Source organism: Aotus nancymaae, unplaced genomic scaffold (genome assembly GCF_030222135.1).
Source record: "Aotus nancymaae isolate 86718 unplaced genomic scaffold, 86718_ANA_hifiasm-v0.15.2.pri h1tg000016l, whole genome shotgun sequence".
NCBI lineage: Eukaryota > Metazoa > Chordata > Mammalia > Primates > Aotidae > Aotus > Aotus nancymaae.
This window is the reverse complement of record NW_026988428.1, coordinates 62,042,557-62,067,538: the sequence shown is the minus strand read 5'-3', so window position 1 is coordinate 62,067,538 and position 24,982 is coordinate 62,042,557. Positions and strand designations below refer to the sequence as shown.

The 24,982-nt window shown below is 52.9% G+C and overlaps 1 protein-coding gene and 1 long non-coding RNA gene across 4 annotated transcripts in view; one reads left to right on the top strand and one right to left on the bottom strand.

Moving 5' to 3' along the window:
- TSPAN11 (tetraspanin 11) overlaps window positions 1-24,982 on the bottom strand; it is a 75,970-nt gene that overhangs the window by 10,193 nt on the left and 40,795 nt on the right. The window contains exons 3-6 of the mRNA XM_012458433.3: window positions 18,435-18,626; window positions 4,707-4,781; window positions 3,373-3,477; window positions 115-273 (exon numbers count right to left, since the gene is read on the bottom strand). Of these exons, the coding sequence (XP_012313856.2) occupies window positions 115-273; window positions 3,373-3,477; window positions 4,707-4,781; window positions 18,435-18,626 (531 nt within the window). The remainder of the gene's footprint in view (window positions 1-114; window positions 274-3,372; window positions 3,478-4,706; window positions 4,782-18,434; window positions 18,627-24,982) is intronic.
- The window catches only part of LOC135275408 (uncharacterized), a 48,596-nt gene continuing 33,527 nt past the window's right edge, over window positions 9,914-24,982 (top strand). For 2 of the 3 annotated variants that reach the window (XR_010343024.1, XR_010343022.1), the window contains exon 1: window positions 9,914-10,419. This is a non-coding gene — a long non-coding RNA (uncharacterized LOC135275408). Of the gene's footprint in view, window positions 10,420-11,298; window positions 11,423-24,982 lie in introns of those variants that run through there. The other variant, XR_010343023.1, reaches the window with a different exon arrangement.

Below are 24,982 nucleotides of genomic sequence, written 5' to 3'. Positions count from 1 at the left end.
AGCACGTGTGCCCTGCTTTTCCCACACCCATCTGCCTGACCCAGCCTTTCTGGGGCTCCTGAACCGCCAGGCTGGGGCCCTCTCGTCACCCCCAGCTTGAGCTTGGGTGCTCACCTCCACCTTATAGATGTTGGAGGGGTGGGCCCGCCGGCCACAGCGCACCACCACTGTCTTGCAGCAGCTGTCGGGCACCCGGCGGCCCTCGGCCTCCTGCGACAGGATGTACGTGCTGCGCTGCCAGTCGGCTGAGCTGTTGCTTCCGCAGCACTTGAACTGGAGGCAGAGGCAGAGGCTGGAGGTGAGAGGCCTGTGTAGGGTTCCAGGGCCACAGGACACATTATTCAAATACTAACCCAACCCCTATTTGTCTGCCTGAACCATGGTTAGTATTTGTATCATGTGTTTTCCCTTCCCTTGCTTTGAGCAGAGAGCTGGTCACTCTAACACACTTTTAGACTCAGTGCTAAACTGCTTGCAGGACACCTGCTTGCCAGCTTTTTTTTTTTTTTTCTGAGACATAGTCTTGCTTTGTCACCCAGGCTGGAGTGCAGTGGTGCAATCTCAGCTCACTGCAACCTCTGCCTCCTGGGTTCAAGCGATTTTCCTGCCTCAGCCTCCCAAGTAGCTGGGATTACAGGCACACGCCACCGCACCTAGCTAATTTTTGTATTTTTAGTAGAGACGGAGTTTCACCATGTTGCCCAGGATGGTCTCAATCTGTGGACCTCATGATCCGCCTGCCTTGGCCTCCCAAAGTGCTGGGATTACAGGTGTGAGGCTTTTTAGCCACACAAGTCCTTTAAGGAGATTATGCTGGGTGCCTTGGGGGCAGGGCGGGTCTGCAAGGTGGGTCCCCAGAGAGTGAGGCTGTGTACCACTGGGTGACAGAGCCCAGGGTGGGGCTAAACCACAAGGTGGGGGAGTTTCCTGGCCACCCAGGAGTCAGGGCACAGGGACAGGGATCCAGCCTGGCTAGAGGCTCCCAGGCCCCTATTCAGGCTTTGATGTCTCAGAGCCCCAGCCGGCCCATGGCACTGGCAGACCAGTGTCAATCAGAGGGGCTGTCGTGAGTGCTAAGACCTGGGGCCGTCTGCACCACTCCAGGGCAGGGAAGTGCCAGCCCGTTGTAAAATGATTCCAAGACAGCGGACACTGGTTGCTTCTTGCCTTTCCCAGTTGCGGCACTGAGATTCAAAGCCCCTGCACAGGACAGAACAGGCTGCTGTGAGGCTGTTGCCGGTGTGTATCTGGGGATGGGAGGGGTGGAGGTATGTTTAGATCAACTCACAAAAGTTTGCTAGGCAGTTACTATGTGCCTGGAGTGAAGAACCCTGAGTAAGGCATGGAGCCTGGTCTTGGGTAGCTCAGCATCCACTGTCGTGCAGTAGGAGATAATAGAAGCTTATGTGTGGCACAGAGGAGGAAGGGGTTAGTGCTCTGTCCAGGGCCAGGAGAGAGCCACAGGGTGAACAGGGGCCCCAGGAGTTGAGGAGAGCCTGACGGCACACAGACAGTGCGGAGACTGGCACGGCGCGCATGAGTCACGGGGGAACTGTGCATTCCACGTGACTCTGTCCGTCTGTGCTGGTGCTGCCGGATGGCTGTGTCATTTGTAAAGTGCGGACAACAAAAGTACCCCCATGCCAGGCTGTTGTGAGGACTGAAAGAGGTGACTCACATAACGCACTTAGAAGAGAGCCTGGCGCTGAGTCAGTGGTGAGGGAGAGACGCTTACTTCCACCATCACCATTGTGTGAATACAGCGTCATTTACATCCACGTGGCGTTGCTGGAGGGCCCGATGCTGGCCCTGGCTCTGCAGCCACTGCTATCTCGGAGCTTGGTCTCCTGGCTGAGACATGGCTTGGGGTTCTAAGTGTTCCTGGCCCATATAAGGGCAGTGTCTGCATGCACAGACGCCCTGCGGGTCTCCATCAGCGACCCAGCCTCCGCTCTTAGCTGTCCCTTTCCTCATCTGCCCCTAGTCCTGACCTGCCGCTCCCATACTCTTCACTTAATCAAACCCCACCTCTGCTCCATGGGGCCTCCCCACCTCCCCTGCTCTCCCTTCTGAGAGTGGTCCAGCCTTGCACTGACTGCTGTGTGTCCAGCTTCCCCAAGGGCAGGGATCCTGACCTGTTCCTCTTTTTCTAGCACAGTTCCTCACGGGTGAGGCCCAGCGGGTGGAGTTCATACTTAGTTTTGCACAGCGCTGACCAGCAGTGTGTGCTGCTTCATCTTGGTCCTGAGCTGAGCCTGTGGGTGCGAGTGTGCCTGTGGGCGTGCACTTGTGTCTACATGTGGGTCCCAGGCCACTACGTCAGAGAAGAGACTCCTCCATGCAGCCTCTGTTGGGAGCTGGGCCAGAGTCTTGGAGAGATGGGAAGGGCCTTCTAGCTGAGCCATGATGCCCCTGGGGCTCAGAGCTCGCCACTTCTACTTCCTCTACTTGCCTGACATTCCTGGGGGACAAGATCAAGGCCTCAGGTCTAGGGAGAGGGAGTGAGGAGTGGGGTGGCAGAGAGAAGGGGGACCAGAGTGGGCAGGGGGCGCTGCCTTGAATTTTCTGACATGAACACTTCTGGACCCTGAGCAGTGTCGTCCAGGAGAACGTTCCGCAATGAAGGCAGTGTCCTACGTCTATCTGTGCTGTCCAATCGGAGCTCACTGGACACATGGGCTAACGAGCACTGGAAATGTGGTTGGTGTGACTGAGGAATTGAATGTTGTATTTAACCGAGCTGGAAACAGCCACATGTGGGTGGTGGTGGCTGCCATATTGGACAGGACAGCTCTGAGGTCCATTTGTCTGTCCCCTGCGTCTGGTCAGGCCAGTGGATGTCCCTGGAGGGATCTGCTGTGACTCTTCTTGGAAAGGAGAAAACCTTTCCGTCCCCCAGCATTCTGCCTGATGGCTTGCACTGGAAGGTTTTGGGGCAGCTTAACTGAAATTCCTCTGCTGGTTACAGCTCACTCTTGGAACCGCAGCAGCCAGCTCCCCAAGGAAGGAGGAAGGCAGCCCCATGGATGGAAGCGGGCTGGAGAGGAGCTTCCTGGCCCAGATCTTGGCAGGAGATGGAGTTCTCCTGGCACAGACAGCTTCCTGGCCCCAGAGGCCCCAGAATGGGAAGGCAGCAGGGGTGGGGTCTGGAGGAGGTGGCCGGGGAAGGAGAGGAACCGGGCTTCAGCAGGTACTTTTCATGGTGGGTGGGGACATCTACAGATGTGATCATATTTAATGCTCATATGCCCTAAAGAGGCTTCATTTTTAGGATGTGACATCTGAAGCTCAGAGAGGGTAAGTAACTTGCCTAGGGTCATACCGACAGGAAAGAACAGAGTCAGCGTTTGAACCCAAGTGGACATGGCTTACATCCTGCTGGAGCCGGTCTACTGAGGCGGTGATCTGCGTGGCTCCCGGCTGCCCGTAGTTCTTGGTCAGAGTCCGGTTCAAGTGCTGCTTTAATTCATCACTCAGCTGGGGAGGGCAGGAGTGAAGGCGCCATCAACGGGACCAGCCCCACCCTGCCCTGGCACCAGGCCCACTCCCAAACCTCCCCAGCTAATTCTAGAACACTGTGGACTAGAATTAGCAGATGATGCGATGATGCAGAGGTTTCTCAGCAGTGGAAGGGACCATTAGCCAGAGACAGTGCAGAAGACGGCCATGGAGAGGAGGTTGCAAAAACCGGGCCCCTGCTTAGGGCAGAGGTGTGATGGGCAGAGCTGAGAGGCTGGGGAGATGGCTCAGGTAAAGGGTCACATCCAGAAGCTGGTGGGTGGCGGTGGTGAGTCCAGACATAGGGTGCTTTAAAATGTCTGTTGATCTTAACTGCGATCATGAGGTGACACTGAAAATATTTACAATTGGGCCGGGTGTGGTGGCTCATGCCTGTAATCCCAGCACTTTGGGAGGCTGAGGCAGGTGGATCACCTGAGGGCAGGAGTTCGAGACCAGCCTGGCCAACATGGCAAACCCCATCTCTACTAAAAAATACAAAAAATAGGTGGGCGCGGTGGCAGGTGCCTACAATCCCAGTTACTCAGGAGGCTGAGGCAGGAGAATCGCTTGAACCCGGGAGGCAGAGGTTTCAGTGAGCTGAGATTGTGCCACTGCACTCCAGCCTGGGAGACAGAGCAAGACTCCATCTCAAAGAAAAAAAAAATTATAATTGTTACCCTGTGGGCATTATGCCAGCACTGACTTGAAAAACCAGCAGGGTTGCACTGTTTGTACCAGCCAAACATTACCCCAGTCATGACCTCAAATCTCGGATTCAGAGGGCTCAAGGGTTGGAGTGGATGGGACTCACTCCATCCTTGTCCAAGCCAGGCAGGCAAGGCCTGATCCTGGTTCAGGGTCTGGCATGTGATCCTGGCCCAGGCCTTTCTTCTTGGATGTCTCTGACAGATGGATTCATCCTCTAGACCATCCTTGGAAGGGGAGAGGGATGACACAATGTCCCATGGGAAACTCCCGTCCCCAGCTCCCACGTAGAAGACATCAGCATCAACAGATGCAGCACAGAATTGCTGGAGCCGGGACCAGCAGCTGGGATGCAGATGTGTAGGGGGATTGCCGGGGCCTGGGAAACAGGACCACCCCTGCGCCTGCCTCAGCTTCCCTCAACACAATGCAAACCTCCCTACCCACACTGCTTCTTCAGGGCACTGACAGAGGATGTAGGAGGAGGAAATGTCACTTACCCTCTGGTAATACACATGGGCCAAGACTCCTGCCACCAGCTCAACCAGGAAGATGACGAGCAACAGGCAGAAATACTAGGAGCAAGGAGAGAGGACTGTCACCACTGGGATTGGGACGCTGCTATGACAGATGTTTCCCCACAGTGGTGGGGGTGGTAGAGATACCTGCCGGGACCCCTATCATCCATACCATCTTCCTCCTGGCCGTACCAGCCTCACTGGCTGCTGACACCAAGTTCCCCACTTACTCCTTCCCTCTTTGGTCTGCTGACAATTCAGTAATGCATCCATCCACCCAATAGGTATTAAATACCTGCTATATGCCAGATGCCAGGTAGCGTAAGTAAGACAACTATTGCTCTCAAAGTTATTGATGGTGGGAAGACAGACAAGTGATTGCAATGCTGTGTTACAAATGCAGCTATGGGGTACGCTCTAGAAATGGTGGGAGGCTCCTGGTAGGGTGGGCAGTCAGAGAAGGCTTCCTGGAGGTGGTGACACCTAAGTAACATCTTTAAGGACTGAACAGGCATTTGCTAAGTGAAGGAGGGAAGCACATTCTAGGAAGAAGGGAGAACAAGTGAAAAGCCTGGAGCCTGCAGGAAGCATGGTGTATTTGCCTTCAGGGAGTGGAGAGTGCCCATGTAGCTGGAGTGCAGGGACCAGGGTGAACCGAGGCAACCAAGCCTCAGGAAAAAGCAGATCAGAGGTCCAGGGAAGGCAGGCGATTCCTGTGTTGCCTTTCAGCCCCAATGCCCATTTCCCGTCCTTCATGCCCCTGCAGGGTTCTCATTCCTGGGTCTGCGTGTGGTACTGAGTGGTACACAGGGTAAGCTGAGGCAGGAGGCTGAAGAGAGGGTCTGTGGATGGTCCCTCTGCTTGAGGAGCCTCTGGGAAGCGGGGCCTGACACTGAGGAAGGCTGGGGGAAATGTCCGTGAACTTGGGTTGGGTCCAGGCTCCACCACATGCTGGCTCTAGCTGGGTGGCTGCTGACGCTTTGGTGCAAATTAGAAAAACGTGGCTCAGCAAGAGTTGCATGGGCTGGATTTCAGCCTTCTCTGGTCCCCTAGGGTAGGATGCAAACTTTAGGGCCAGTGAGGACCCAACGAGAGGGGAAATGTGCTTTTCAGTGATCTGACCTGCCTCCTGCCTTCCCAGAGCTCCAGGTAACACAGCATGAGGAGTGTGGTCCTTGTCAGCCAGTAGCAGGCACAGCCAGCCCACGCCAGAGTGTGGTCCCCCGGTGAGCCGCTTGGCCCATCAGACATAACATGGCTACACATTCACCCTGACCCCACCCAGAAGGCCCTCCCCTGCCACACGCTGCTGGGCCCTGCAGCTCCTCTCTGACATGCGTGCCCCTCCTGCCTGCTCCAAACTTCCCTCCACCAGTCCCAACTACGGTGCTGAGGCCGACTCCCTCCCACTGCACAGGACCTGAAGGCACTGATGCTAGTCACTCCCAGAGCCCACCGGGGCATGGGAGGAAGAGGTGATGGTGCGCCCCTAACTGACAGGAGCACCCAGGCTGCTGGCAGCTAGGAGGGCCCATCCTGGCATCTCAACATCTTCCTTCTCTCCATCACCACCGTGGGCTGTGAGTCAGGCCCACAGGATACTCCTGGATAGCTGGCAATGTCACGCCGCTTCTTGGGGTAAGTCACTGCCTCAGTTGTTATTAAAGACAGGGTGGGGAACAGGGAGGATGGGGAGACAGAGATACTGAACCTCGCCCCTCACTTTAGTGGCTGGCTAAGGAAGTACATGCTATCCCACAGGCCTGTTTGGAGGCATCAAACAGGCTCTCTGACCTGCTGGAGTGGTCAGGAGGAGGGGAGGGCACTCGGCAGGGGCGGTGGTGTGTGGGGATAGCCCTCTCCAACTTCAGTGTGTAAAGATGCCTGGGAGGGGAGTGAGGGCTGGTCTGGGGCTTTGAGGGGACTAAGGCTGGGTGCTGGTGGGCACAGGTGCTGGCTCCAGGCAGCAGCTTCCAAAGCAGGGAGGCTGCAGGTGTGTGCCTCACCTGGGCAGGTGTGTGACGGACCCAGGAGGCAGGTGAGACAGGCCCAGATCATCAAGATGCTAGTGCTTCAGCAGGGGGAGGTCATGGGCTCTGACAGACCCCTCACCCCTGCCCCGTCGCTCTGCACTTTACCCAGGCTTTCCTGACTCCCTGGGTCTGGCGTGATCATCTCAGGGCCCCTGCAGCACACGTTGGCTCTGTGTGCAAAGCTGCGAAGTATTCCTGGCGTTGCTGCACACAGTTCTCTTCCCACAGGCTGAGCGTCCAGCCTTCAGGCCTTTGCCCTGCTGTCTCCCTGCCTGGAATGCAGGGGCCTACCTGTCCTTCCATACCTGGCTCGGCTCAGTCATGGCTCCACCAGGCCATCCTTGGGCGGGAGCACCTGCCACTCCCTGCCGTCGGAATGCCTGCAGCGCTTGTCTGCTGTCTCCTGACACCTGCACTCTCTGCTTTGCGTCTTCTGTCCTCAGCTGGACTGGGCTTCACCTCTGTGTCCCTCCCCTGCCTGCTGTGTGGTTCCTCAGTGTAGGTTGTCACTGAACAAGAGACACAACTTTCCCCATTGCTCTGTAGCAGTACTTTTGCTACAGGTGTTACCACTCTGTTCCCTAGAACTATGAGCTTCGAGGGAACAGGGACCACATCTGAGGTTGCTTCTGGCTCCTCCACAGTGCCTGGTATGGTGCTGGGGATGACATACGCTTGGCAGACATCCCCTGATTAAGATGCAGGAGTGCACTTTCTAACACAGTACACCTGTGAGACAGCAGGAACCGGCTGGAGCATGCCAGCCCCATGCTGGGGACAGTAGCTTCATCTTTTTCTGATCTGAGAGTAGCACAGAACAGTTACCGTAGTTAAATTTGCACCAGTGGTCCTCAGCCTGGCACAATTTTGCACCCAGTGGGTTTCTGGCAAAAGGAGTATCTAGAGGGTCGAGGCCTGGATGCTAAGCATCCCACTGGGCGCAGGGCAGTCTCCTGCAGTGAAGAATGATCTGGTCCCAAATGCCAGCACTGCTGAGGTTGCAAAATCCTGGGTCACACATTTACCTACAGGTTCTCAGGCTGATGCTGAGACTTGATTTGCTTGTTTCACCCTTGTTGCCCAGGTTGGAGTGCAATGGCATGATCTTGGCTGCAACCTCCGCCTCCCGAGTTCAAGTGATTCTCCTGCCTCAGCCTTCTGAGTAGCTGGGATTACAGGTGCCTGCCACCACGCCCGGTTAATTTTTTGTATTTTTAGTAGAGATGGGGTTTCACCATGATAGCTAGACTGGTCTTGAACTCCTGACCTCAGGTGATCTGCCTGCCTTGGCCTCCCAAAGTGCTGGGATTACAGGTGTGAGCCACTGCACCCGTCCCCAAGGAATGTTACCTAGCTCCCGAGGAGCTGGAAACAAACACAGACAGAAGCTTGTGCAGCACTGTACCTGCCTGGGAGGGCAGGAGGCAGGAGACTGCTGGCCTTGACACAAGGAAGGATCAGGGAAGCCTATATTGCTTCAGCTCACATCCCCGTGGGATCCAGGGGCTGGAATTCCATGAGGCCAGGCATATCCCAAGAGTTCTGAATGCTTCCTTAGGGACCATCTGTTTTCTGAAGCATGGATTCCTCCAGTTGCCTCAGTGAGCTGATGAGGGGTGTGACGCCATAAGGTTTGTGTAAGGGGTTGACTCTAGGAAGCATGAAGAAGGTTCTGGAAATACTCTTTGCTGTCTTTAAGCTGGGTTTGGTGTTTTTTGAATTAGTATACAAAACTCAAATAATAAGAAATTCTCAGATAGCCCATGTTTCCATGTAGTTAGAATTCACTGGACCTCATGCTGTCCTGTTTTCCTAGCTCACTGTGCCAGGGAGGGCCCACACTCCAGCAACACAGCCCAGAATTCTCTGCAGGGAGCCCCCAGAATCACTGGCCATGGCTTAGGAGGCAATACCCCAACTCAGGGTGGGCTGGCCTTGCTTCTCAAAACTTAGTAGAGGAGCAGAGGGCATGCAGGTTTTCTGTAGTGGAAGCAATAGACAGGCATCCCTTCCAGCAAAAGAAACAAAACCACCCCTTCCTTGGCAGAGGCAGTGCCTTACTCATCTGTGCAGCCCGGCACATGGTTCCCACATGTAACAGTAACAGCCCACGTGTACAAGCTCTCCAGGTGCCAGCCCCCTTCGCAAGCATGTCTCTTCCATCCACCCTCGGAGGAGAGTACTAAGCATTGCTCATCACATCGCCACATGGGCATGAGCATCAGCCTCGCTTCACAGATGAGGACAGGAGCCTAGAGAAGCTAAGTAGCTTGCTGGAGGTCACACAGCAAGTACGCGGTGAGTGAGGAACAGAACCCAGGAGTTCCGGCTGCAGAACCTGTGCTCGGGCCGGCTGCGTGGTGCTGTCCCCACTAAATGGGGGAGGGCTGGACGGATGAGCTCACTGGGCTCACTTAGGGTAGATTCAGCGTTTTAGGGTAGGTATGGTTCAGGTGAACACAGGGGTGTCATTGCTCCCCTGCAAAGGACAGAGTGTCAGGAGAGGTGAAGATGGAGGGAATAGAGGGAAGCCCAGGGAAGCCCTCCCTTGGTGCATGAGCATCCATCACTGCCCTGTGGTCAGTCCCCTTCTAGCTGTCCTGGGCACCAGTGGGGCAGGCAAGAGATATTCCCAGTTGTCCCTCCCCCAGGCAGCCGGCCTTCCTCTTTGCCAAGAATGGCACAAGAGCATCTTTCACCTGCTTCTCTCTGCTCCTCCACCCCGTGGTCCATCCTGGGTTCATGGCCATGGATCCTAGTACCTGTCTCTTCCCCCTCCGCCCTTCACTTTATTCAGCCCAGTCCGCTCTTACCTCAGAAGCTAGTCACTGTTGTATAGGCCTGTAAAACACTCCTGTGTGTGCACACAGAGCCGTGCACAGCGAAGCCTCCAACCTCTGTGCCTTTTGCTCTAGCTGTTCCTCCTGCCTGGAATTCCCTGGCCTGACCCCATCTGTGTTCTATTTATTGGCTGCTCAGTCACCAACACTCTCAGCTTAGGCACAGCCTCCATGCAGCCCTCCCTGAGCCAGAAGTTTCAGAGCACGGTCTCATTGCTAGCATCCTTGTTTCTGAGCCTCCCTCTGACTCTGGCGCCTCTCTGCTTATCTTGCCCCCTGGGCCTGTGTAGAGGCTGATCCCTGCTTCCCTCCTGGCTCTGATCTGTACCTCGTTCTGCCTTCATGGTTCCTGTGCCCTTGATGTGACCTGAACCTTCCCCATTGATCTCCAGCCCCACTGTGGTTTCTGTGACTAGTCTGCCCCTGCAGATCCAGGGCTTTCGGTCCTTCCAAAAGCGACACCCTATACTTGGTCTGATGGAAACAGATAATGAGGATTCCAAAGAAAACTCTTGTAGCATCTGCCCCGGAGCCCTCAGTAAGAACTATCCCATTTTCAAAATATGCCAAACTAGGGCAGCGTGTTAAGCATCAGATGGGATCCAAACATTCATCTTTTCCCCTGTACCAAAGTGATTTTATTTCCCATTAATTCTTTAATGGAACAGCTTGAACTAGAAGCAAAATTAGATACTTTCTAAAACTATAGATCCAAAGTGAACCTAGAACAGCATAGCACTCTCTGAACCAAACCAATTTTTTTTTTTTTTTAGCATGAGGCATCGCAGGAAATATGCAGAAATATTTCACTGTGACATTAAGGTGAGTGATTAAAAATTGAGTCCTTTTTTTTTTTTTTTTTGAGATAGGGTCTTACTTTGCCACCCTGGCTAGAGTGCAGTGGTACAATCATGGCTCACTGTAGCCTCGAACTCCTGGACTCAAATGATCATCCTATCTCCTAAGTAGCTGGGACTACAGGTGCATACCACCATGCCTGGCTAATTAAAAAAAAAATTTTTTTTGTAAGATGGAGTCTCACCATGTTGCTCAGGCTGGTCTTGAACTCCTGGCCTCAAGCAATCCTCCCAGCCTGGTCTCCAAAAGGCCAGGGTTATAAGCGTGAGCCATCATACCCCCTGCCAGAAATTGAGTGTTTCGTTGGACTTACATCACGTGGGGGCAAGCTGAGCCCCAGATAGAGATTTTGGGGGCAGATTCACTGGTGCATAAGAGACAGGGCAGCTCAGCATCAGCTGGTGCCGTCTTTAAGGTCAGTTTGAAGAACTTTATAAAATTTGGAATTTCAAAATTTCTCCATTGGATTAATTCTGCCACAAAGAAGGGAGCTTCACTGAAGCATTCCTTTTCTGTATGTCCAACCATTCTGCATAGACATAGTCAGGGTTTGTGAAGCTTCCTGCCAAGCCACAGCCAGACAGTCAAGGCAGTCCAGGCAGGTTGGGATGAGAGGGAGGTACTAGCCTATCATCAGAACAGGGTGGCAACAGCCAAAGAAAACCCAAGACGCTGCCAAGGTTAAGTTGCAGGGAGGAGAGCCCAGCCCGAGGCTCCCAGCTGGCTGTGTGTGTGAGAGGATTACAGAGGAAGCCAGAGGGAGGGTCAGGGAGCTCGGAACCACCACAGACAGGAAAAGTGAAGCCAGCTGTTTCAGCGGCAATGCTCTCAGGGTGAATTGTTTTCTGGCAATTAACCATTAACTGCAGTCAGCTCAGAGGTGCAGCTGCCCGCCCGTTTGTGCAGAGAAGAGAGGATGTGGATTTGGGAGCCTTCAGCCACTCCTGTCACTGTTACACGGATGGAGGTAACCTCTACCCCTCCTGGCCTCAGCCCAGGGCTCAACACCTGGGTCGTCCAGCTGCGACCACGCCGGTGGTTGGTATTCAGCCATTCCACCTGGAATGGCTGTACAGTGAGGGCTCAAGAATGTGCTCTGGCCAATGTCCAATACTGACATGTGGTTCTGGGAGCAGAAAAGGGGGCCAGGGCTGGGGTGAGGAGAGCTGGTGGGCAGAGTGAGAGCAGCTGGAAGAGAGGGAGGGAAAAGAAACTGGGTCTCGAGGAGGCAGCAAGTCTTCTAGAGGCACATCAAGAAAATGAGCCCCTTCAGTGTCCCAGCCCAAATGTTGGGGGTCTAAGGAGATCACACTGTGTGTGTTCCGGGGGACAGAGAGGGTCAAGGAAGGAGAACACAGTTCCAGAATTGCAAGCCAGAGACAGGCGTCTACTAGGCTTCAAGCCAGGATTACCAAGAGCCCAGTCTGAACAGGCTGAGCGAGAGCGGCACCCAGAGTGGGCAGCAGGGCCTAGCCAGCTGGCTGGGGGAGATGAGGGCCAGACCCCTCATAGGGAGACGCGGCCCAGGGAACTTGGAGGATGCGGGTGTCCAGTGGATTCAGGCATGAGGGAAGTGACCAATTGCCACTTCCTCCCCGCACCCTGGAGGACCCAGACTTTCCCTTTGGCTGTCTTCTTGCAGGCTGTGGGAGAGACAGTACAGCCTGCAGGCACCTGTGCAAGGGGCAAGGGTAGGACAAAGGGCAGTGGCAGGGACCCCAGGACAGGGCTGGCGATGGGTCGCTAGCAGTGGTAATTAATTCTAGGACAAGACTGGCTATGGGTGGAAAGGGAAGGCTCCCAAGGACAAGGAGGAGACACCAAGCTCCAGGGAACAGGGCAGCCTGGAAGTTAGGGAAAGCCCAGAGAAGTCAGAGCCTCTGACCAAATCCAATACAAATTTAAATCACCTGCATGGCCCTTTGCCTTTTAATACAGGCGCCTCGTGTTCCTCATTAGATTCTAAGCCTAGAACTGGGTCAGAGTCCCTTTTTCCCATCTTTCCTTCTCACCCTGCCCTCTATCCAGCAGAGCAGGACATGCCAGGAATGTGCTAGAAATACTTGTGGATGTTGATGAATTAGGCAGTCCCATCAATACAATATGGAGCATCCATTGCAGAAAATTGGAGGAAGGTGGTGGTGGAAGCTAACTGGCCATAGAACCACCCCATTGAGAAAATGCTGCTGGATTGTGGTGATCAGGCACACCTGCTGCAGCCCGAGATGGGTGGATGTCCACACAGACCCTATGAGTCTCTTGAGCGGCCAGCTCGTAGGGATGTTTGCATACTGCTTCCCAAGGAGCCTTCAGGGTTCCGAGGCCACTTGGTCCATTTCCTGCCTGTACTGCATAAGCCACAGTGGATGAGGAAAGGCTTATGCTGGAGAGGGTTCGGGACTCCCCAGGTCTTGGCTGTAGAATGCTTCCTTCTACTGCATGGTGGGGGCAGCTGACTCAAAGGTTAAAGAGCCATCAAACAGACGAGGCAAGGCCCACCCCGGAGCTGGGTGGCTGGTGGAACAACGCAACAGAACGTGCAGGTAAGAAACGAGCCAGGGAGGACACAATCCAGTTCCCCTCACCCTGAACTTCCCACCAGCACCAGCTACTTCAGAGGATGTGGCCCAGCTCAGGCTGCAGGGCCCCAGGAGCCACGGGGCTCAGAATATTTATTTAGGTTGCTTCTTCGGGGAGCTTGGTCATGGTGATGGCAGTGGTGATATGAATGTTCATTAGAGCCACATTTTTACCATCTTTTTATAACGTGGTGACTTGCTTCCTAAGACCTGAAAATAACAACTTCATTATCCTCACATCATCCTGTATAAAATGGCAACACGAGGAGGCAGGCAGAGGCTGAGTGACTTACCCCAGGTCCCAGAGCAAGCTGGGCAAGCTACGCGAAAACCAGCTTCTGAGCCCAAGCCCCGATATTTTCGCCTTTGATTGTGGACCTTAGTGCCCTGGTCGACCAAGTCTTGGCCTATTTGATGGAGGTATGGCAATTCTGGATCCCCTTGTTTTCAGAAATTGGTTTTTAGAACTTTTTACGTTTTAATCCATCCCCTAAATAGAAAAGAACCCCCAATAAAGACCCAGTTTAGTCTGAATCATCCACCATGATCTTCATTGGCTTAAAATATAAAAGTTTTTAGAGCTCCCATTCACTCTAAAAATATCCCTCTCTTTTGATGTAGGTGGCCTCTGTCCCGGTCATTGGCCTTAGGCTCAGATGGCCTGAATTCTCTCTCTCATGCAGTCTTTGCTAAACAAGATCTGGTGCGAGTAATTTAAGCCCCATTCCTGTTCCTGCTCAGCAGATTTCCAGTATCAAGCTGATCATCATTTCGGCACCAGCAGAGATGTGCTATTTCTGTCCCCGATGGCCACTCCTTCTTGGGAAAGTGACCCTGAGGTGCTGCAGATGAGTTAGGAGGAAGGGTTGTGCCAGGACAGATGTTGTGCCTGAGTGGAAGCTGGATGGTCCCCCTCTGGGTCGTTCCTGGGGAACTCCTCCCCGGCTCCTCCTGATCCAAGGTAGATGCACATCATTCAGATGCCTGGTCTTTCACCTTTCCCTCTCCTCTGGGACCGCTTTATCTAGTGATAGACTCACTGCCCTTCTTTTTTGGAGCTTCCCTCACCTGTTGGCTGATTCAAGATTTCAAATGGAAGTTAGACATGGAGGGGACAAAATGAAATGAAACCGAGAAGGAACTGCTAAGAGCCATACAGCACTTTTACACTGCCTTAACCACACCACTGGACTCTAAACGGGAGCCTGGGTTTAAAAATTCCTACTGTGTGAGCGCAAGAAAGGTAATAGGGTAACCTTCTTGGTTTAAACAATCAAGTGCTTGATGCTTCAGGGGCTGCTGGGCCAGGATGTGGATTAGTCAGGATCTCCTGCTTTACCTCCTGCTCTGTCCTTGGTCCAGTTCCGTCATTGGTTCTTTCACAGAGGGGCAGAGAAAGCAAAGAAAGCAGATTCTTGGCCATGGAGTTTGCTGTTCGCTAGCACCCCGGCAGAGATGCCTCTCTCCGCAGTCCTGTGTTGGTGGCTGAGTGCATGTGTGCGTGCATAGGCATGTGTGCGTATGAATGTGTGTGGGTGCATGCACACTTTTATCTGACCAGAGTTTCAAGCTGTTGCCTCCCTGATGTGTCTGTTTAGTGACTTAGACCAGAGAGATCATCAGTTCTGTGTGGGATGGGAGTGAACACAGGCAGGTCTCTATAGAAGGGGGTAAAGTGGAACTGAAAAGAAGCAGGGAATCTTGCACCAGCCTGTCCAACAGTTGCTGTGCCCCAGCCATGCCTCAAGCTCCAGAGGGATGACAAGGTTCACTGTTGACTCCCCGAAGTGCAGAAGGGTTTGGCAAGAGGTGCCCAGCAAGCCTTTAGGCAAACACAAGGCCCTGACCTTCACTGCCTTCACTGACTCTCCACATCTCTCCTGCACGCCCCGGGCACAGGGCTTGGTTCCCTCTGGGCAGTTCATCTAGACTAAGTGACAGGTTGAGATGCAGAGACTGAAGACATTCTTCATGGATCAGCCTGGATGGCGGGACAGATTTCATGAATGGATGGTGTAAGAGGAAGTGAGGAATGGGAGGCTGTGCTCAGTGGCTTGGAGAGCACAGTGTGGTCAGGTGCTAAAGCTTAGGCTTCTCATCTACCCGTTGAGATGGCCAAGGCTAAGAGCTCCTATGATCACACTCTTCTCCAAAAAATCTGATAAATCTGAGTGTTTCCCACTAATGCCTGGGTGACCCACCCACTCACCCAGCCAGTGTGTTTCAGCCGGTAACCTTTGAATGGAGCACTGGACTCTGATCCTCAAGTTCCCTTCTAAACTGAATATACTCTGACCCAGGTGTGCTGTTCTTTCCTTACTATAATGGGAGCAAGGAGGCACTTGGATGCCTGAGGCTTCTAGGGTCCCCCCAACACGCCCCCGTCTCCTGCCCTAGTGTTCTGAGCTAGGTGCTGCAGGGAGCCCCCCCTTGTTACCAGCCAGACCTCCGAAAGCTACCGCTCCATGAAGACCTCTGCAGATATGGAGAGCAGGGTGTGCCCTGCATGCATCCTCCCCCTTGGCCTCTGGTCCCTCTGCCTCCCATCAGGCTTGGCCTCCCCAGGGAAGCAGACTCTTGGAGGTGATTCCAACAGACTGCAATGCACAGTCCAGCTCCAGCCATTACTTGCTCTACATCTCAGCCAGTTTCCTCATCTGGAGAATGGGGGTGAATATGACCTCTTTGGATGCAGAAGAGTGTGGTGGGTCTGAGTGTGGGCTTGGAGGCAGACCGCATGCTGCTCATCAGCAGTGTGTATCATGCATTTTAAAACTTCGCCTTTTCCTGCTGCCTCCACATCCCTATATGCGGGCTGTGTGCACCTGCTGGGGTGACCAGGTGCACCAGTGTGATAGGGCTGGCACTGCTACAAGTTCCCCTTGCTACCCTCCCCTGTGACCCAGTGACATTCAAATGCACCAGTGGACTCTCCTCCTGCCTTTTCTTATGGCTCCACCATGACCTCCAGTGAAAGGGTCTCACCCACTCTCTGTCCCCCGCCTGCTTGGGGGAGCCCTAGTCTTTGGCTCTCCTCCTGTGTGACCCCCCCACCCAGTGGGGTGTGCAGTGAATCTGTCTAGGACAGGGGTGTCTGATCTTTTGGCTTCGCTGGGACACACATAAAACATATGATAGCTCATGAGCTAAAAAAAAAAAAATTCCCCCAAAAATCTCATAACGTTTTGAGAAAGTTTACAATTTGTGTTGGGCCGCATTCAAAGCCGTCCTGGGCTGCATGGGCCAGGGGTTGGACAAGCTAGGTCTAGGACCCGAGAGTCTGATAAACTCTGTTGTCCTGTGCCTCTCCTGTGCCCCCTCTGTGGCCACACCTGACTGACCATCACCTAAAGGAACACAACTGCCAGATGACTCTGGTCAAATTGCTTCACCCACCTCTGCTCTCAGTTTCCTCCCCGTCCATACACATAATAAGAGTTGCTGGGCTGGGAGCAGTGGCTCATGCCTGTAATCATAGCACTTTGGGAGGCTGAGGCAGGTGGATCATGACGTCAGGAATTCAAGACCAACTTGGTCAACATGGTGAAACCCTGTCTCTACCAAAAATACAAAAAAGTTAGTTGGGTATGGTGGCAGGCACCTATAATCTCAGCTACTCGGGAGGCTGAGGCACAGAATTGCTTGAACCTGGGAGGCGGAGGTTGCAGGGAGCCGAGATCGTGCCACTGCACTCCAGCCTAGGTGACAGAATGAGGCTCTGTCTCAAAAAAATTGCTGCTCTTTGGGGCGGGGCACGGACTGAGTGAGTTGATGTGCATGAATGTTGAGCACAGTGCTTGCTCTGCACAGAGTTCAGATTACCAGGACTTTGCAGGTTGCTGTAGTGAGGATAGAGCGAGGTGGCTCTAGTGAATGGTGGCCATTTGTGTTCTAATCGGGCTCGGGGAGGAATGCAGGGCCTGTTTCCCAGTGCTGCAGGAGGACCACTGGCCTTTACCGGCTCCACAGAACCAGGATAGATGGCTCTGGGTCAGAAGGAAGGCACTTGGTGAGGGCTTCTGAATTCCTTCTTGGGTTGTCCAGAGGCGAGTCTTGTCCTCCCTCAACAAGATGATCTGACAGAAGGAGGCAGGTGAGAGCACGCAGCTCAGCAGCCTGCTCATGGGCAGACCTCCAGGTGTCAGGGCCAGAGGCTCAGCCTGAAGCCTGAGGCCAAGTTGAAGGCCCTGCTTGCTAAGGGGTGCAGAGCTGGCCAGGACAGACAGGCTTGCCAACACTGCAGAGGAAAGGGGTCTCTCTCTGGGCCCAACTGTACTGGTGTCCGTAAGCCTCAGACCCCATAAGGGCTGGTCAGTGCCACAGAGAGGGAACACCCCCAGGCTGTGCCACATGCCTGGTTTTACTCAGTCACATCACATGCCTTCATCCAGATATGTTGGTCAGATCTGGGATGTGCCATGTGGCTCTCAAGGGCCTCGGCTGACTGACTGCATTGCCCTGCTGGAAATCCTCACGGTAGGCCCCGTGTAGGGGTAGGTGGTGGTGTGGCTGGCTCTCAGCACACCTGTCCCACCTGCTAGAAAAGAGCTCAAAACTCATACTCTGGGGGCCTTCACTTTAGGAGACAAATCAACCTGCGTGAACACATGGGCCTAATTTAGATTCTAACTCAAACATAAATACAACAACAACAATGGTTTGTGGGTCAACTGGGAAGATGTGAAACTTCCTGGTTATTTTATGATATTAAGGAATGACTGTTAATGGTTTTAAAGTGTGATAATGGTAATGTTATGTTTTCTAAAAGAGGGTCCTTAAGTTTTAGAGCTATACACTGAAACACTGACAGATGACAGGCTGTCGGGGACTGTTTCAGAATCCCCCTGGGGTTACGAAGTGGGCAGGTGAGGGTGTGGACAGAACCAGGACTGGCTCTGAGATGGTAACTGTTGAGCTCTGGGTGACGGGAAGACAGAGCTTCATGAAAAGCACTCTTTATTTGTGCATATCTTTGAAAGTTGCCATAATAAAATCCAGAAGGAGGAGGAGGAAGAGGAGGGAGAAGGGGAGAAGGGGGAAGTAGGAGGAGGAGAAGGAAAAGGGATAAGGAGGAGGGGAAGGGTAAGTAGAGGAAGGAGAAGGAGTGGAGCAGGAAGAAGAGGAGATGAAGAAATAGAGGGAGGAAGGGGCCGAAGGGGAATGGGAGGAGACGGAGATGGAGGTGTGGGGAAGGAGCTGCTGCTGCAGCGACCCAGACGGCCCTGCTTGCTTAGGTCTAAGAACCTGAGACCATGGCAAACAGGAGCCGCCGCCCCATCTCTGGCTCTCCCACAGCCTCAGCCCCTCCCATTCCAGGGCTGGGGCCCCTCTCACTTGCTGGGAAGCCAACTGAGTGGTGCAGGGTTCCCCCTCCCTGTAGAGCATGGGGCAGGCACTGACCGTGGAGAGGCAGCCCTTCTGCTCCCGGAGGATGGCACCGAAGCCGAGGAAGCCGGTGGCCATGACAAGTGCACCCGCGAAGATGAGGATGTAGGCAGAGGTGGCAAACGTGCTAGAGGCCAGGACGCCGAGGTAGCCGCTCTTCTCCACCAGGGTCCAGATGCCCACGGCCAGGACAGCTGCTCCCCCGACCTGCAGGACACCACCGAGTTAGAGCAGGGGGCTGGAGGGGGCCTTGGCATCTGCCATTCATTCAGTGCCCACAGGGTGCCAGGGTCTTCTCCTGCATTGGCTCATTCAGTCAGTGAGAATGGCGTGGTTACCCAGTTTTATAGATGAGGAAACAGGCTGAGAGAGGTTAGGAGACTTGTTCAAAGTAAGCAACCTGAAGAGCCAGGTTTTGAGTCCAGGTCTGTGAATTCAGTGCTTTTTACCGTGGTGGCCTATTGCTATGAGGCTGGGGAGAGGACAGCAGTTTCAGGGTTGACCAACATATCTGAGACCCTTCACCTCCCCAGTTTTTCACCTCCCCAACTCCTGCCACCCCCGGCTCCTCTCCCCTCAGTGCACTCCCTCCCCCTGCCCCACTTCTCCAGTGGGGCTGGATTGAGCAACACCCCTTGTTTAAACCTTATGTTTGCTGATTAGGGAAGCACAGCTGGGCTTTTTATCCCTATTCTACAGAGGAAGAAACTGAGACCCACGGAGGAAAGGTAAATTGTCCAAGATCTTGCCTATAGTTGGGGTCAGGGGCAGAGGCAGGACGAGAACCCCGAGCCCAGGGCCTGCCCACTCAGTCACACTGCCTCTATGATCAAAGAGCCAGGGAGCTTGACAGGCTGGAGCTGCCTGGACTGCAGGAGGAGAAATTTTTTGCTAACTGTCTGATTCCCCTTCGGTCCTGAGAAGGGGGCAGGGATAGGACACTTCTGATTTGCATATGGAGGGATACTGCCTCAGAAACCGGAGTGCTTGGGAAATATAGCAGAGATGGCTCGGCTTGCCAAGCTCTATTTGCAACAAAGCCAAGTAACTCTTTCTGCGACTCTTAGACCCAGCTGGGCATAATGTGTTTGTATGTACACATGCACAGCATCTTCAGGGTACCAGATGGGGAGTACTAGGGTGTTCGCCCAGGATTTGGGGACAGGACCCCAGGACTCCTGACCCTCTCTGCCATCTGCTCCTGGGAAGATGGCCTTCTGCCCGCTAGTCTCCCTGTCCCCATTTAAGGATGGGTCTCTTTCCTTTGATGGATGTGGGATGCTTCCTCAAGGGGTCCTGGGTGTGCTCATAGCTAGAGAAGTGCCCTGGGCTCTGTCCATAACCCCCTGAGCTTTGTCACTGAGAGGAGATCCCCATCTGCCCCAGGAAGACTCCGCACAACCTACCCTGTCATTTCCTAGTTCTCTCTTCTGGGCAGTCAGACATCCGTTGAGCAAGTGGACATGTATTTACCATTTTCTCTTCTGAGCTTTGCAACAGCTCTGTGAGAATGGGGTAGGGTGGCAGGGCATATATTCTGTGTTTTGCAGATGAGGAAATTGAGGCTTGAAGAGAATAAGAATGTGCCCAAGATGACACCATTAGAGTTTCAGAATTGAGATTCAAACCTACATCTCCTGAGAGCAAATCCAGGACTCTGTCCCCAGATCCCACCCCAGTGATGCTCTCAAGTCATCTCATTCCCCTGCTGGGGCTCGAGTCCTCCACCTTCTCTGCCGCCTGTCTTAGATCCCAGGCCCGCTCCACTACTTCTGCATCTTTAGTAGATGCTATTTCTTCAAAGTGCCATTTTACCTCCATTGGCACCTCCATCAGGTAGAAGGATATCATCAGGGCTATGGCAAACAGAATGGGAGCAGCTACCATGTGGATTTCTTCAATTCCATGACGCACACATTTTTCCCTCACATTTTAACATCTCTAAAATTGGGATGTATCTTATGACTGATAGTATTTTATGGTTATACTTGGCAGTAGTTTTTCTTAGTGGTACAAAAAACAATAATGTATCGTACCCCTGATGATGTCTTAGATTCAATGAAATCCTAGAATACAATAGGTTTTTAAATTCTCTGTGGGTATAGGTTATCGCATACAACCTCCATGACTAGCGAGGGATTTCCCGAGTTTGGGTCAACAAAATTGTGTAAAATGAGGGTTTGCAGCCAAATATCCTGTAAAGAATTCTTTCTTCCCCCTACAGCATGTCTGGAAGGCTTAGGTGAGGGTCCTACCTTTGTATAACTAGCAGTGTGACCTAAACATGGTCTCTTAACCTCTCTGGACCTCAGCTTCTTCATCTCTCAAATAAGGGAGTTGTATTAGACCAGTGGTTTCCAACCTATAACCACTGGGAACCCCTCTGAGTACCTTTCCCTGTGGATCTGATGTTTTGAGGGCCTCCACCTCTCTCCCAGAGTGTTACGTCCTTAGGTAAGGAATGAGAAGGTTTCAGTCATTCGGGGGGCCTCCTGCTTGGGACATGGTCAGCTCTTTAGAAAACAAGCTTTCCTCTGGATCGGAAAATTAATGCTGTTCACTGTTGGATGGTCACCAGAGGGGCTCACGGGAGGGCAGAAGTCAGCAGCCTGGGTTCTAGTTCTGCCTGTGCCCCTGACTAACCACATGACTGTGGGACGGAAAGCAGCCCCTCTAAGCCTCAGTTTCTTCATCTGTAAACTGGGGGTGCTGGATGGGAATACCTCTGAGGTCCCTTCCACATGGTTAAACTGTCGCTGTTAGTACCGAGGGTCAAGTTTCTGCCAAAGCACCTCTGGCAAGATGGTTCTGAACCAGTGGCTCAAGGCTGTCACTCAAGTCACCTGGAAACTGCCTAAGTCAGCAGAGAGCAGGAAGAGGGACTGACGGGGCAGGGAGAGATCTGACTCCAGTGAGCTATTCAAAAGCCATTGGCGTACAGTTGATTCAACAGTATTTGGCTCTTTACAGAAACTAGTGTAATTTTCCATGGGGGTAATAACTACATTTTTCTTTTCTTTTTTCTCGTCCTGTTGCCCAGCCTGGAGTACAGTAGTGTAATCTCAGCTTGCTGCAACTTCCACCTCCCAGGTCAAGTGTTTCTCCCTCCTCAGCCTTCTGAGTAGCTGGGATTAGGGGCATGCACCACCACGTCTGGCTAATTTTTGTATTTTTAGTAGAAACGGGGTTTCACCATGTTGGCCAGGCTGGTCTCGAACTCCTGACCTCAGGTGATCCATCCGCCTCGGCCTCCCAAAGTGCTGGGATTACAGGCGTGAGCCACTGCCTGGGCAATAGCTACATTTTTCAAAGCCATAGCCTATGGCCAACGAGCCAGCAAGCCCTGCAGAGGGTGAAGCCAGGCAACGAGGATGCAAGCTGAGCTGGCTGGGAGGGGTAGAGCAGGTTACCCCTGCTGTGTAATTTTAGGAACTTCCCATTCATAGGAAAGAAACACGACAGGGTGAAGCATTAGCCTGAGAAACGCATGCCTGGCGCTCAGAGAAGCTCGTCCATGAGCAGTGTGAGCAGCAGCGCCTGATGCCGACTTTTGTGTGCCCTCCTGGAGAGTTCGGTTGCTTGGGCGTGGGACAGGGGTGCCATCCACCCTTCCTGCATCTGGGCATAGGGCTGAGCTGTGCTCTACTGGGGCTGCAGTCGGGGGTTCAGCTGATTCTTCTGATGTGGGAATGGGAAGCTGTTCTTTAAAAGAAACTGAGCCTTGTTCAGACCTAGTCTCCCAGTCCTCTCCCTGAGCCTCCATGCTGTGTTTGCTCCCCCAAATTAGGCCCATTCTCTTCTTCTTCATAGCAGAAGTCACCCTGGTGACTAAAGACCCTGACTAAGTCAGATATTGGGGCAGGGACTGGCAGTATGGGTCCCATGACAGCCCAAGAGCTTGGCGTCATTGTAGCAGGTGCTACACACACAGGGGGTACTGGTTGAAAGAAAGAATAACCAAGCATCAGTCTAGGCTTAATATCCTTAGGGTCCAACCCCAGCCTTTCCAGGAGCCTCTTCCTAACGACCGAGAGAAAAAGCCCATTCCCCTCTGGGACTGCTGGGACTTTGTGGACTGCCCCTTTAAAATCAAAACAATCATAAAGCAGGAAAGAGAAACACTAGCTGTTGCCCCAGGAGCTCAACAGACAGAGGCAGGTGGGGGAGCAGATGCCATTTCCACAGCCCTCTACAGAGCCCCATCCACCAAGTCCCACACTTACTGGGGTGGCTCCTGGGTGCTGGGCCCCCTTTTTAGGGGAATGAGGGGAGATCCGCACCCCCCAGGGCCGAGGGCTGCTGTGAGGTGAGCAGTGCTACAGACATGTAGGAGAGGGTTGAACTCACCTGCCCAGGACAGTCAGAGCAGGTGCCACACTCAAAATCTCAAAATGGGCCTTAGAGGTTGTGTAGGAGTTCAACAGAAGAGGGAGGGCAGAGAGAACAATGTGAGAAAGGTGGGCAGGGATGAGAGAGAGCTTCCCTGAGGCCCCCAGGGCTGCTTCACTTATCCGAATCCACACAGCCAATAAACAGAGGGGCTTGGACTGGACCCTGTGCTGCACCCAGGAGTTCACCCTCTTTACCACTCTGCTAACAGTGCCCGAGTTATTAGGTAACCACACTATTTTCAAGAAAAAGCAACCACTTAGTTCAAAGTGATTAAAACCCAGGTGTGGGGGAAAGAAAGTAGCAAACATGATGCCAAAAAGTCAGATTAAGGCCAGACTGTAAGAGCCCTGAGGCCATGCGGAAGTTTGGGCTTGGTTCTGTGGGCGTGGGAGCGGATGGGGATGTCTCAGCCAGGGTTGCCGTGGGGAATCAGCCTGTGGGCGGAGCAGAAGCTGGGAGCTGACCACGGTGGGGAATCCACGTGGGCAGTGTGGCAGGGAGATGGAGACAGGTTGGAGGGCAGAGGGGAATTGGCACATGGTTGTTGCTGAGAGAAGGCAGAGTCTATAGGGACCCTGTGGGGTCTGGGGTGGGTGGCTGATGGCGCCATGGATGAGACTGAGCAGGGAAGAGGAGCACAGATGACGAGTGTGGTTCCCATGGGTGAGCTCCTGTCCAGCCCAGAAGGCGATTCAGTCCGGTGTGGGGCTTGGCATGTAGCAGGTGGCCAGCAGATGCAGAGTCTACTATCGCCCTGTGCACTGCCCGTCTCCTTGTGCGTTTCCTGCCTCCTGAACCATGGGTTCCTCCTCACTGAGGGTGGAGAACTCCCCTGCCCAGAGGATTCTCCTTTATTGGGATTCAAGTGGTCCTGGCTCCTGCCCTATCCCTTTCTTTCCTGCCCATGCTCCTGCTGTCTTGGTTTATGGAATCTTCAAGGATAAGCTTGTCATGCTAAGGGCCATTTTCCACCTGGAGGCATCCTTGTTTTTGGCTCTCTGGTTTTAAATAGCCCTTGATAATATAAATCAGAATACTACTCCTCTGCTGCCTTCCCCAGTCCGATCTATCCCTAAAATGAGCAAAATCATGAGTCTTACTGAGTGGTGGAGCTGGGAGGGAACATGAGATCACCTGTTCATCTTCCAAACCCAGCTCAGAGCCTAGAGGAAAGTTTCCTTAGAGCTGTCCCTGCCCCCTCTCCCAGCAAATCATTCTGTCCTCTGTCCCAGCTCTGTGTCTTATACATGGTTCCATAATTACCCTCATCATATCCTATTTATTTTATTGGCTATCTTGTGTGCCTCCTATTTTAGCCTCTTGATTAAACCTCGTTCACTTGTTTTTTAAATATATCTTATTGTACTTTAGGTTCTGAGATACATGTGCAGAACATGCAGGATTGTTGCATAGGTACATACATGACAATGTGATTTGCTGCCTCCATCCCCATCACCTATATCTGGCATTTCTCCCCATGTTATCCCTCCCCAACTCCCTACCCCCTGCTGTCCCTCCCCTAACCCCCCCAACAGACCCCAATGTGTGATGCTCCCCTCCCTGTGTCCATGTATTCTCACTGTTCAGCAACCGCCTATGAGTGAGAACATGTGGTGTTTGATTTTCTGTTCTTGTGTCAGTTTGCTGAGAATGATGGTTTCCAGGTTCATCCATGTCCCTACAAAGGATACAAACTCATCATTTTTTATGGCTGCATAGTATTCCATAGTGTATCTGTACCACATTTTCCCTGTCCAGTCTATCATCGATGAGCATATGGGTTGGTTCCAGGTCTTTGCTATTGTAAACAGTGCCGCAATGAACATACATGTGCATGTGTTTTTTATAATAAAACTATTTATAATCCTCTGGATATATACCCAGTAATGGGATTGCTGGGTCAAATGGAATTTCATTTCTAGGTCCTTGAGGAAGTGCCACACTGTCTTCCACAATGGTTGAACTAATTTACACTCCCACCAACAGTGTAAAAGTGTTCCTATTTCTCCACATCCTCTCCAGCATCTGTTGTCTCCAGTTTTTTTAATGATCGCCATTCTATCTGGTGTGAGATGGTATCTCAATGTGGTTTGGATTTGCATTTCTCTAATGACCAGTGATGATGAGCATTTTTTCATATGTTTCTTGGCCTCATATATGTCTTCTTCTAA